Genomic DNA, 14,302 nt, shown 5'->3' on the forward strand with positions numbered 1-14,302 from the left:
ATTAGTACTATTAAAACTCTGTCTTTGTTAATTTGTTTGTTTATTTAGTACATTTATATACTGCCCCATGCAAAAAAAAAAAAAAAAGTCCCTGAGCGGTTCTATTTTAGGTTGGGGGAAGGGTAATTTGATATTGCTCCCTTTCCCAACCATATATAGTGGGTACCAGCAGAGAGAGAGAGAGAGAGAGAGAGTCTCAGTCCTAAGGTTTTCTTGTTATTGAAATACCTGGAAGAGAAAACATCTGTCAAGATATTATAAATATATTTTCTCCCACAGTTCCATAGGGATTTATCATTTAACTTCTCCTATAATCAACAAAAGGCCATAATTAATGCTACTACTTGTCAAAGCCACTGTGGGATATTATGGGCCTGAGAAAAACTGACACCAAATGCTGAGAAATATTTATAAATATAACCACTGCCATACAGAGCTGAGACTAGGAGGGACAAGGTCTGATCTCTGGTACTTTACATTTTATACTCCAGACTTCAGGCCTATCAATAGACTGAACAACCATTTGTATCAATCTGTTTCAATCATGGGACTCTAATGATACTTTTGTAGAATGAAAAAGGGACTGTGTTGAGGGAAGATTTGTACTTTTCCCTAGAATGATATTTTTAGTGATACTGTTGTTGGTATTGTTTCCTCACACGGTCTGCAAGGCTCACATTGTTAAATGCAATGTCTGTCATCCATACCCTCCCCATCACAAGTATCATCAGTCAGGTAACTTCATTATTGGTGGTATTGCTTCTCAGACTTTCATCCTCTCCAATTCAATTGCCTTCACTGAAGAACCTACTCCAGAATTGTTTGACGAATTTGTGTAAGGAGTTTATTTTTGTCATTGAAATTATCAGTCTTTGGACACTCGCACTGGTTTATTGGCTTTGGCTATAGAAATAATTTGTGTCATTAAGGAATTGTTCCATAAAATAAAATCATTTTATCTGCAGAGAGGAAAATAAATCCTGGGATTCATTTCATCTTTTGCAAATTATTTTGCTTCTTTTTAGAAAATGCTCTTTACCTCCCTTTTAAATTATTTCCTCTGCTATTTTATGTGCCCAAGTTCCCACATGATTAGTCTATCTCAGTTTATGCCTCCCTATCTCATCCCTTGAACCTCTTTCTTTTTATTCAACAGTTCTTCATAATAAATTCCTAATACCAATATACATAAAAGACATACATTCTTAATCATAACTGCAAAATGTTACGGTTGGGTCCTGCACTGAAATATATAAGGCAGTAAATTGAATAGGACTAATGAAAAGAGATCCCTCGCTTTGTGGGGAAGATATAATATTTAACACTACAAGGAAATAAATTGTGTTCCCATCTTGTCCAAAGGTAGGGATTTCCACACATGTCCCTTTTAATTCTGCTCATTTTATCAATACTCTTTTCTCTCAAATTCATTTCAAATATTTCTCCTGGACAGGACCCTCTGATCCATATGTGAAACTGCCTTATTCCAAGTCAACTTTTTGGCCCATCAGGAGTATGGTTATCTACTCTTTGTGGTACTGTTTTTCCAAGGTTTTTGACAGAGGTATTCCTCCTTGCTGTTTACCTCCCTGTAATTAAAACAAAGTAGAAATGTGACCTTTTATCATAAAGATTTGCAAGTGGTAGACTAAATTGGCTCTTTCTATCTATTCTTACATTCTTCTGAGAGGACTGAATTTCTAATTTTTCCTAAATGTTTTATGTCCTGAGACTCTGTGGGTGAATTTTAGTATGACTCAGTGTAGTTTTCCAGAAGTTGTGTGTGTATATCTCTCTCTTGGGATAGTCTTACCTCCCGCTGAGTCTGGATGTGTAATATTATCTCCAACTACATTTCCTCTGCTAAGATTCCCTCTGGAAACCTATTTCAATGGTCTCTATACTAAGTGTTTTTTTGGGGGTGTTTTTTTTTTGAGATATGGGCATTTCACAGGTTTAATGTAATTTTGCTTTAATTTCTTCTTTAAAAAGTACATTTGTGCTGTAATTTCTCTCCTGTGATAGTTTTTGTCATAATGTGCTGATATCCTTTAATACCACCTGTCTGACTTCTTTCTTCTTTGTCTTTGCTCTTTTTTAATAATTTGTATATATACTGCTACATACACTTGCCATCTAAGCCTTACATGTTTTCCATATTAAAATAAGTGTATGAATATTACTGAAAGTTTTATAAAGAAAACTGAGCTTCTTTCTTGACAATTCCTAGAGTTTCTATATTTTCAACAAGCTACAATTCAATTTCCATTTACATTCCTTGTGCAACTCTTCTTCTAGAGTATTGACTAAAAATTATCAACACATTCTGGCCTTCATATTTGCAGTAAAGGAGATAAATGAAAATCCTCAGATCTTATCCAATGTTACCTTGGGTTTTCACATCTATGACAACTATTTCAATGCTGAGTGGACCTTTCATGCCACAATGCTACTTTTGTCCTCACTGGAGAGATTTGTCCCCAACTACAAATGTGACTTCCAGAATAACCTGACCTCTGTCATTGGAGGACTGGACTCCCAAACTTCTCTTCATGTGGCAACAATCTTGTCAATCTATAAGATTCCACAGGTAGAATGTGTGTGTGTTTGTGTGGAATATGGGAATGTAACACTTCATTGGCATTTCCTTTGCACTTCCAATTTTTATTTTGTAGTTTGAAGACAGAAATCGGTATATTGGAAATCGTTAGATGGACCAAAAAAAAATAAATAAATATGGAAATAATTAGATGGGCCAGACTAAAGCAGCAGTCTTTAGAATTCATTCATGAATGAGAACAAATGTAACTGGGATTCAAGACTGTGTTCATGTCATAACCATGTAACAGAAAAAGGAGTTTGTCTCTGCAGTTTGGCAAGCCACATTCACAGGGGCATCTCATTCAGTGTTTTTAATGCTCCTTGTTCTTGAATGCATTGCTGGTCATATTGCTTCTTATATATTCACAATGTTTCAGACGTCACACAGAACCATCTTGGTTCCACGTAAAATCTCCTAGCCTTGGATTTTAATTCTTTGTTTACACTCACTTCCAGATGTGATTTTCATAAATTACCAGACTGGTGCTGGAACCAGTTGTATCTGAATAGGTTTCCCTCCTACCTTGCTTCCACACAAACAAAAATTGAGATCACACAGAGCTCCCAAACCTGAGTAGAACACAGTTTTTTATTGTGTGAATGACCTCAGTGTTTTCTAGACAATCACCACAGATGGGTCGAGGGGGCCAAACCTGTTTTGAGAGGGCACACAAGAAGGTGAACCAGGAAATAGGCAAGCCGATTGCTACCTTGGGTGGCAGGGTAATTTCATATCCTGATATACAACATCAGTGTGGTTTGCTTTCTGGGGCAGATGGTGTGCATCTTTCAGACTTGAGGAACAATTTGTTTCTCTGAAATTTGCAGTAGGGTCTCCAGGAAGTGTTATCATGGTGGGGAAAGGGGATCTAAACTGAGGTTTGACACCCTTTTGTTGCAGGAGAGTGTGGGTAGGTAGGATTACAGATCAGTGTTTGGCCTTAGGACAATTGAGGGGGGGTTACCATGGCACAGCCCTTCTGGGGCTACCAGACCCAAACAGGACCATGATTCCTCCCTACAGCCCAACAAGCCACAGCATCCCATCCCAATGGACAACACTGTGGCCTCCCCAACCATCCCAGAAGACAACAGCTGTGCTCCAGCCTGGGGCACTTCTGCCAACAAGGGAGCCAAAATCAGGCTGCGCCTCTTCTCCCCCATAGCTGAATGCTGCACTATGAAAGGAGGCCACACCTGGTCTCCTCCCATCTGACCAAAGGCCACACCACACTCAGCTCCACCCACCCACCAGGCAGCTGCAGCTGCACCCAACTGCCCAATGGACACCCAGCCATGTCACCACTTGGGCCACCCCATAGCTATGCTGCAGTCAACCCCCAGGTGAGCCAACTAGGCACTTCCCCTACTCCCTGCTCCATGTGTTCCCAAATGGCCACCAGGCCAAGCAGAGAGAGCTCCGCAGTGTTCTGCAAGATGTGCTTCCCTTGCAGCGCTGCAGAGCAAATGATCTAAAGCAGGGATTCTCAGTGTTGGGTCCCCAGATGTTATTGGACTTCAACTCCCATAATCCCCAATCAAAGGCCACTGGAGCTAGGGATTATGGGAGTTGAAGTCCAGTAACATCTGGGGACCCAACACTGAGAATCCCTAATCTATAGGATACGAGACCAGCCCTTAGGTGCCAGTACATGTCCCCACATGATTGGTTGAGCATGATCAAGTGGTGCTTGAGCAGGCAAGATGATGGCATCAAGAAAACATAAAACTCTGAACCATCAGCCCTCCATGTGGACATAAATCAGCCACAATTAGTCTCAACACCTCATTTGTAGCATGGGAATAGTGAGTGGCATCCATACTAACGCAGCCCAAACCAAGTCATACGAGGATATGAAATACCAATGAAAACACCAATAAACAGACCACCTATGAATATAAATAACTAATCTCTGCAAAAATAAACACTCCAGTAATGTTAATCCTATATAAGAATAAGTTGTATCAATGGTACATGAAAACATAACAATGTGTGAACATAAATAGTAATCCATACACATTCAAAATACAAATACATAGGCAAATAATGATCCCTAATAACCACTACAGAGATGAATGCCGCACTTGCACAAGGATGCTGTGCTCATGCAAGGATGTTGCACTCACGGGTTGCACTTAGACATGAACTTGCATTCCAGTCCAGTGTTCTGCTACTACAAATTTGCTTGCGCTTGAGTAACAAGGTGCACAACCTGTGGCATATCTCCTGTTGTGGAACCTCTGTCTCATGTTTTGCAGGAAACCTTTTCACAAGAGCGCCATTTCAAGTGTCCCAAAATCATGCACAGCTAGTAAATCTTCCACTAGCACAGTCTGGATATCAGTTAATAAAAATCACAATTTACACTATTGCAAGGATTATTAATAACATTGTGTGAAGTGCTTTAAGTACATGGGACTGCTAGATAAATATTATGCTCCCCTGAATTTCTTTCCATCCTCATATATCTCTCTAGCTCATCTATGGCCCAGCTCCAGTGATGAAAGGTAAAACTTCAGGTCTTTCCTTTTACCAGATGACCCCAAATGAAGTCATTCAGAATAAGGGGATACTTTCTTTACTTCTGCATTTCAGCTGGACATGGATTGGGGTCCTTATTATGGACAATGATGATGGTGAAAGGTTTTTGCAAACTGTGTCTCCAATGTTTTTCCAAAGTGGTGTCTGTTTTGCTTTCATAGAAAGAATCCAGATAGCAACAACTGCCATTGAAATTTTGGATATTCTGAAACAGGGGGCAAAGATTCATGATCAAATCATGGGCAGCAAAGCCAATGTACTGGTAGTCTATGGAGAATCTTATTCCATGGTGTCTTTGGAATGGTTGCCATATCTACCAGAAGTAGAAAATGTGACAAAAGAACCAAAAGGAAAAGTGTGGATAATGACTGCCCAGATGGAGCTGACTTCAATGGTCTTTCAAAGAACATGGGCTATAGATATGTTCCATGGTGCAGTATCCTTCACACTTCACTCCAGTGATCCACCAGGATTTCGCCAGTTTATTGAAAACATGCATCCTTCCAGCACAACAGCAGATGGCTTTATCAAGGACTTCTGGCAACAGGCCTTTGTCTGTGGATTCCCAAATAATGTTCTGGAAAACAAGGTGGAAAATGACAACATGGAAAAATATGTTTGTGTAGGGGAGGAGAAGCTGGAGAACCTTCCTGCACCTTTCTTTGAAATGAGCATGATCGGCCACAGCTACAGTATCTACAATGCTGTCTGTGCTGTAGCCCATGCTTTACATGGCGTCTCCTCATCCAGACTCAGACACAGAGCAATAATGGATGGAGAGTTTTGGAATCAACCATTTTGGCAGGTAATGGGTGAGCATCCTCATCTGAGAGAGCACCGGGACCATAGGTGTATCAATAGGACCTAATCTGTTTACATTGAAAATCTGTTGCTTTGCTCAGCCCCTGGTGAGATATCCTTTATATTTTGACCGGAAATATAGAGTGTGCTAGGGATGTGCACGAAACATGATTCAGAAACCAAATTGCTGCACATCCCTTTAAAATGGTTGGGTTATACATCTCTTTTAATACAGAGGAGAGCAGGTTCATACCTGCTCCTTCTCCACCTGCCACTACTTCCATAATCGTAGCACTCTCAACAGATATGATTGTGCCTCCCAGCTTCCCAGGGCATCTCCCAGCTCCCCTGCATAATGCCAGCACACATATGGCCTCCGCACATGTGCTGGCACACTATCATAACTGGAGGGAGCACCATGATTACAAATGTGGCGGCGAGCGGAGAAGGAGCAGATATGGACCTGCTTTCCTCCGTATTAAAGGTTATGTATAATTCCTCCATTTAAAAGGGATGTGCAGTAATTCAGTTTCCGAATTGTGTTTCGTGCACATCCCGAGAGTGAGATGGCCAGGTATTGAAAGCTCAGAATGGTAAAAGCCATAAGGACTATGATTCTATTGTAAGTGTTAATACAAAAGAACTAAGACTATTCAAAAATATTTGAGAACAGTATGATGGAGAAATTATTTTTTCTTTGTTTCCTTCTTGTTAGTTCCAGCAAGTTCACAAGATGCCCAAAGCTTGGGGTGGGGGCAGCTTCACTGGCTACTTGTATAGTAGGGGGGAAAGGCTGACAATAAAACCCTTGTAAGAGTAGTCTCTAACACAGAGACTTTTAGAAAGGCATTCTTGCATGTTCCTTCTACTTTGGAGATACTGTTTGTTTCTGCACAAAGGTGGCCTATTTGGTTGTGGCTCCCACATTTTTTAACAGTGGCTCCATTTTTGCTACTACCAGTTTAGTAGTATTTTTGCACATATATCTGGTACATGAATATAACCCATGCCCAAGTATTCCCGACAGAAAATCATCCCGGGGTGGGGGGGCAGGGAACAAAACATAACGCCATACCCCACGCATGTGTAAAACTTGTGGAGTATATGCCAGAGAGCTGCCTCATCTTTCCTCCCAATAAATCTCACCACCACTCCCAAAGCCAGGGGATATCTTGGCAATGCAACTTGGGGAATCCTAAGGGAGATGGGAGGCTCTCCATACACCACTTCTGTTGCTTTGCTTTTGCCAGTGGGACTTTCCCCATCTTGAATGCAATACTTTGAATGTGGGTGGTGGTATAGGAGGAGGGAATGACTACCACAGCAACACTGGCAAGATTTATGTTTCTTAAAAAAAAATACTCCCCATCTACTTAGATCCCCACACTGCCTTTCACCAGATACCAAAAAATGTATACCCTGTGGGGTATGTGTATGAAAATACAATATATTTTTGGCTTCTTAGGACTCTTCTAGTTCTTTCCCTCTTGTCCTAGTTATAGTTGCTGTGAATTTTGCTAAATCTTTTATTTTGTTCATTTTTTGTGTGAGCCTTCCTTCCTTCCTTCCTTCCTTCCTTCCTTCCTTCCTTCCTTCCTTCCTTCCTTCCTAGTCTTATTCTTCATTTTTATTGTATTTTAACTCTGCTGTAGGCCATCTCGCATTGGGGGGGGGCAGGGAAGTAGGATATGGATTTTTTAAAAGAATTAAATAATATTCCAAGCATGGCTTGAATGAAATAAATATATTATCCTTCCAGAGAAAAGGTTTCTATGTTTCAGTGTGAAAAATCCAAAACACTGCTCTCCAACTGCACCCTTTTCTCATTTCTTGCCTTGTTCCTTTTTATCAAGCTTCATCACTTTCTGAGAGGACTCTCATTTAACAACAGTGCTGGGGACACAGTTTCCTTTGACCAGAATGGTGAGTTAGTGGCTGGCTTTGATGTAACCAACTGGATTATTTCCTCCAACCAATCTTTTCATAGAGTGAAAGTTGGGAGAGTGGATCCTCTGGCACTTCCAGACCAAGCATTCACTATCAGTGAGGATGCCATAATATGGAACAGCTGGTTTAACCAGGTAGGATCCTGCTGCCAGCAAGATCTTCCATTTTTGAAAGAGTATTGAGTCCGAGTCTTGATCAGTGACGCTGATTTAAATGAATATATCAGCTCTAATAAAATACTAACTGACATCCTGACTAATTTAGCATGCACCTTAGGAGGGTCTCAGGGATGCTTTGAGAGCCCCCACCCCCCATCCCCGCCACAACTTCCTCAGTCCTGTATGTGTGTCGTTGCATAAGAGAGTTTTCATTTCCGAGTGCTGCTCACATTATATAAATGCTCCATACAACTGGAAACACATCACTGAGGCTCAGTGAGCACAAGAGGACTGAGAGGGTTGTGCAAGGGCTCCCAGCATGTCTCTGCAGGCCCTTCCATTACCTTCAGATCCAGAGGAGCAGAGGTAACACTGAGCGAGGACTGAGTTCTTGCTTTGCAAATGGAGCCCACACTTGGTTGCTAAGGGGTCTCTCTCCTCATGGGTCTCCTCAGGAGCAGGATGAAACCAGCCCACCCCATGAGGGCTCAACCTTCCTGCCTCTCCTCCTCTTTTCCAGGGTAGATGCCTTTCAAATAAATCTCAGAGGTAAGTGGCAATGAAAAACTCCCTTGAAGGCATATGCCTGAAAAAGGGACAAGAGAAGAAAAGACAGCCCTGTAGGAGAAGAATGGCAGTTCAACTCCCATTAGCAGAGCAAAGCCAGTTTGGAGAGAATTCAGCCAAGCAAGGGGTCTGGAGACAGTTCTTTAAATGTGAAGAACAAGGATTTATTTAGAAATTACAAAAGGATAGGGAAGTTGAGCTTAAGGCTGAAAGGGGAGAGACACTAAACAAACAGCCATCTCTGGAGAGACAAAATGGAGACCAACACTGGAAGAACAAAGAAGAACAAAGAGGGGAGTAGTCCAGCACTTTTATTCATGACCCCCGCAGTGGTCACTATGAGGCATTGCAGCTGAGAGCTGATGCTGCCAGGGTCCTAGCTCCAACAAACCCATCACAAAAACACCCTTTATGCTTAGAGTAAAAGTGTGCCCCTTGTGGGCTTATGTTTGCATTTCCTCTTTTTCATGCTGAAGTCTTTTAAAACAAACATTGGAGTGAAGCAGTGGAGAAAGTCAGTCCGCTTCAGACTTTGCAGAAGCTGCACCTGTTGAATGTCTGCCTGGATGCATCCCTTCCTAGTCCAATGCCCAAATGAAAGACCAATAGAAAGTGCATGGAGTCTCATTTTGATTGGCAGCATAGTATAACAGACAGTACAAAGTCTTTGCAGTGTATGTGGCACAGAAGTTAAGACTGGCATATTAGCTTGGGATTTCCATTATTTTTAGAGCAGGAGTGAAAATGGAAAGCATTTTAATGCCCATGTTAAACCAAAGGTTTGGGGATGATTGAATCATTCTTTTATTTCATTCTTGGATTAGGTACGACCACTTTCTGTATGCAGTCAAAGTTGCTCTCCTGGTTCTAGAAAGAAAATGAAGGAGGGGGAGCCATTTTGCTGCTATGACTGCATCCCATGCCCAGAAGGAGAGATTTCAGACCAGAAGGGTAAGAAATATACCATTACAGAGTTCTAAAAGATATTAGCTCTAATTCAATGGAATGTTTTCTGCCTGTCTGAGAATCTATTTGTTTATTTAACATTTTTATATCCCACTCTTCCTCCAAGGAGCCCAGAGCGGTGTACTACATACTTAAGTTTCTCCTCACAACAACCCTGTGAAGTAGGTTAGGCTGAGAGAGAAGTGACTGACCCAGAGTCACCCAGCAAGTCTCATGGCTGAATGGGGATTTGAACTCGGGTCTCCCCAGTCCTAGTCCAGCACTCTAACCACTACACCATGCTGGCTCTCAGAATAATATACTGGGAATAATCTCTGTTGGAATTATTTGTTTGTTTGTTTATTTACTTACTTACATATTTGGCATATTTGTATATTGCCCACTACTAAAGTCTCTACTGAAGTCTCTAGGTGGCTTACAAGATTAAAATAAAACAAAAATCTAAAAAAAACCAATTTAAAACATAAAAGTACAAATTAAAATAGCTTAAAAAAAAAAAAAAACCCCACAGATAGCCACAGATGTATAGATAAAACCAAATTCTTGCATTAGAATTGTAAAGCCCCCAAACACTTCTGGCCTCAGTACTTTAAATTAAACTTCATAAGTAGGGATGTGCAAATCGATTCAGGTACAAAACGATTTATAGCCAAATCTACCTGTTTGGGGTGATTTGTGGACAAAACAAATCATCCCTGTGCTAGCTGGCCAGATTCGGGTCCAAAACAAATCACCCAGAATTTGAACCTGAAAAGTTTGTAGATTCAGACCTCCATTTTGTGGCGCTATCTCTTGCTGTCTCCATTTTATGTCAGGAATTATTTTTTTAAAATCCTGCCTTCTCAAGCTTCAGATTGGTGACTTACAGTGTGCAATGATTAGCTGGCGATTCCCCCATGGTTCCAGTTTGGCTTGTTTCCATTCAAATCTTGTGTTGCCAGGGGTGACTGACCCCATATTGGCTAGGGGAAGGGTCAAAGAAGGGACAAGGGTGGGGGGAATTTGAAGGAGGGATTTTCAAATGTACTGAAAGAATCAGCCAGCCACCATTCTGCCCTTTTGCCTCGTGGGAGGAGAGAGAGAGAGAGAGAGAGAGAGGAACTTTGCTTTGCCTTACCTGCCTGCTACCTGGAGTGGATTCTCTGCTTTTTGTTCCTGCTTTCCTGATTGAGGAAAAGAGGAGATAATTTTTTTCACCCCCTTCCTGCTGTTGAGAACATCACTGCCTGTGCCTGCTGTGTGAATTGATTTGAGTACAAAACATTTTGTACCCAAATCTACCCATTTTGGGAGATTTGTGGACAAAGCAATTTGCCCCTCTCCTAGCCAGCCAGATTCAGACACAAAACAAATCAGGGGCAATTCGATTTGGGTACAAATCAAATCGAAAAAATTGGTTCGTGCATGTCTCTATTCATAAGTAATGAACCGCAATCTTCACAAAAACAAAAACAAAAACCCCTCCCCGGTACATTTCCTGAGATCAACATTGAAGAGATCTCCTGACTCAAAGGTTTGTTTACACAAATAAGGGTTACATCATATCAGTGAGGTTCACCACATTTTTATTTTTATTTTTCAGATATGAATGATTGTTTTAAATGCACAGATGAAAAATATCCAAACAAAAACCAGGATTTGTGTATTCCAAAGGATACACAACTATTGTCTTTTGAAGAGCCTTTGGGGCTAAGTTTAGCCTACTTTGCTGTCTCCTTTTCTTTGATCACATCTCTGGTGCTGGGAACATTTATGAAGCACCACAACACTCCCATAGTCAAAGCCAACAACCGGAACCTGACCTATACTCTCCTTGCCTCCCTCCTGCTCTGCTTCCTTTGTCCCTTGCTGTTCATTGGTCATCCTGGGAAGGTGACGTGTCTCCTCCGGCAAACTGCTTTTGGCATCATATTTTCAGTGGCCGTTTCTTGTGTGCTGGCCAAAACCATCATGGTGATTCTGGCTTTCATGGCCAGCAGGCCAGGATCCAGCATGAGAAATTGGGTGGGGAAAAGACTGGCCAACACTGTTGTTGTTTCGTGCTCCCTTATTCAAGTAGGCATTTGTTTTGTGTGGCTGGCAACTTCTACCCCATTCCCAGATGTGGACCTGCATTCTGGGACTAAAGAAATAGTATTGGAATGCAATGAGGGGTCCATGCCCTTGTTGTATTGTGTCTTGGGTTACATGGGCTTCCTGGCAATTTCAAGTTTCACTGTGGCTTTTCTTGCCAGAAACCTACCTGATAATTTCAATGAAGCCAAATGTATCACTTTCAGCATGTTGGTCTTTTGCAGTGTTTGGTTACTGTTCATTCCAACCTACCTGAGCTCTAAGGGAAAATACATGGTAGCTGTAGAAGTCTTTTCTATCTTAGCTTCCAGTGCTGGGTTACTGGGTTGCATCTTCTTCCCAAAGTGTTACATTCTTGTGCTGAGACCTGAGCTAAACAACAGGGAACTTCTAAGAAGAAGAAAATGTTGAAGAATGTTAATATCTGTGGCTGACAGGCAGCCCTCCATCTAAGTTAGGCACCTTTTGGAGTTGCTGCACAACTGGAAAGGCTGCCCCAGAGGTGCTCCAGAATGTATTTATCAAATTTATCTTTAAATTTAAAGAATGACTTTAAACCATTTCCAGGCAGTCATGCAATGCCACTTACATTTATTCCACTGGCAGGGAAAACTGAATTAAGATGTGTTTAAAGGCGAGCCATAACTGGGCAAAGAGGCACCTTTTTAACGTGGTGATTCCCTTTATTTAGCAGAGGAACTGGCCCTATCCATCCCCAGCACAGTACCTCCAGTGACTGTTGCTGGTATCTATCTTATGTTTATTTTTAGATTGTGAGCCCTTTGGGGACAGGGATCCATCTTATATATTTATTTATTATTTCACTGGGTAAACCACTTTGGAAATGTTTGTTGAAAAGCAGTATATAAATATTTGTTGTTGTTTTACCAGCTCTTTTTCAAAAAAGTATGAAGGTGAAGTTGTGTGTATGTGTGCAGTGTTTAGAATTCTTGTCTAGTGGCTGCTGTTAAGAAATAAATCTCAGAGCAGTTAATGGTATGGGAGGGTAATTCATAAGGGCATGAGAAGTTCAATGGCCAAATTAGGGATGTGCTAGGCAGCTCGCTTCAAGCCAGGCTCGACATCGAGCCGGCCAATTCGGGAGGTCTGAATTCAAAATGGACTGCTCCTCAAAAGGAGGAAAGCAAGCAAGCAAGCAAGCCTCCTCCGTCGGCCTCCGTACCTTTAGAGGTGGCCATGGTGGAGGCAGTGAAGAAGCAGTTGAGGTGGGGGGGTGCTGGTGGGGGCTCCTCCAAGCCCCCCTTAACTTCCCAAATGACAGACTGGGCTGGCTGCAGCCTAATTTGGCCTTCTGTGCACGTGTAAAAGCCATTTTTGCGACCTCTGCCCACGAGCAGAGGCCATTTACTTCACCACCTATGGTTTGCTTAACCTTGGACAGAGATCATGTAGGGGATGGCCACTGGATGAAATGGCTTCCCGTCCCCCACCCACCCACCCCCGTCCTTCTGCCATTTCTGGCAGTGATTCAGGGGGAAGGAGCAGCCATGCAACGTGTAGCAGCTGCTGTAATGAGAGCAGCCACTGCACTTGTGGGTGCAGTGCACCCTGGGATATGGAAGGGAGGAAGTCCTCCCATGCCTAGCATCTCCCTATACCTCACCACTGCTTGTGTGGAAGCATGGTGCAGCAGATTGGAGGATGACTGCTGTGCATCTATCAAGGAAGGCAGTTGAGCTCCTGCCTTCTCTGCAGCCTGCCCACCCTCCCCAATGAGGTCGTGTGTACGACCTCAATGTCTGTTTGGGGTCCACTAGTGTTGGATTGGGCCCAATTTGATTTAGTACTGATTCAGCCATTAAAACTTCAGTCCATCTCCTTCCTTTCTCTCTCACCGCTCCCGTAACACCTCCTTAGTACTTAACTGGACAGGGTCAGTAGAAGCTTTCCTTTATTTTTCTTCCCAGAGGTGACAAAGCAGTGGCAACTGAGGCACAGCTTCAGTTCTAAACAACATCTGGATTTTTATTCTTCTCTCTTTTCTTTTCTCTCACCTGGGAAAGGCACAGGATATGTTGGGAAATGATGCGGCCCCTGTGCATTCTGGTTGTGGTGATTTTGCATCACCTAACATTTGCTTAAACATTACACTGGTGGGGTTCTTTGACTGGTGGAGAGTTCACATTAGTGAAGCCAGAGAGCCATCAGAGTTCTCTCCCACCTGACCTTGGTATTTGAGAAGCATCCCTCCCTCATTAGAATTCAGCCTGTCATCCTTTTGGGGGTCAGGTACGAATTTTGGCTCCTCATCAAATTGACTGATAATGAGGGGTATTTTTGCCTATCTCATAATGTTAGTGTAGTTAGCTAATCACAATGATGGGCACAATGTGTGTTGGAGGGTGGTTGGGCACAACATATAGGTGAGTACCCTACAGCATATGGTTTTGCATGGAGGGGAGTTCTAAGAACAAAAGAACATAATAACAGCCCTGCTGGATCAGGCCCAAGGCCCATCTAGTCCATCATCTTGTTTCACAGAAGATTCTGGAAGCCTACAGGCAGGAGCGGAGGGCATGTCCTCTCTCCTGCTGTTACTCCCCTGCAACTGCCTTTGAGGCATCCTGCCTTTGAGGCTGGAGATGGTCTATAGCCCTCCGACTAGTAGCCATTGATAGACCTCTCC

At 42.4% G+C, this 14,302-nt stretch overlaps 1 protein-coding gene across 1 annotated transcript; it reads left to right on the top strand.

Annotated features, from left to right (window-relative positions):
• Window positions 1-617: 617 nt before the first annotated feature.
• Window positions 618-12,066, top strand: LOC128331000 (vomeronasal type-2 receptor 26-like). The gene is made up of 6 exons (XM_053264367.1): window positions 618-835; window positions 2,299-2,590; window positions 5,079-5,948; window positions 7,726-8,025; window positions 9,441-9,567; window positions 11,165-12,066. Exons 1-6 carry the CDS (start codon window positions 618-620, stop codon window positions 12,064-12,066), a joined length of 2,709 nt encoding a protein of 902 aa, XP_053120342.1.
• Window positions 12,067-14,302: the final 2,236 nt, after the last annotated feature.

This window comes from Hemicordylus capensis, chromosome 6 (genome assembly GCF_027244095.1).
Source record: "Hemicordylus capensis ecotype Gifberg chromosome 6, rHemCap1.1.pri, whole genome shotgun sequence".
In the NCBI taxonomy this organism is placed as follows: Eukaryota; Metazoa; Chordata; class Lepidosauria; order Squamata; family Cordylidae; genus Hemicordylus; species Hemicordylus capensis.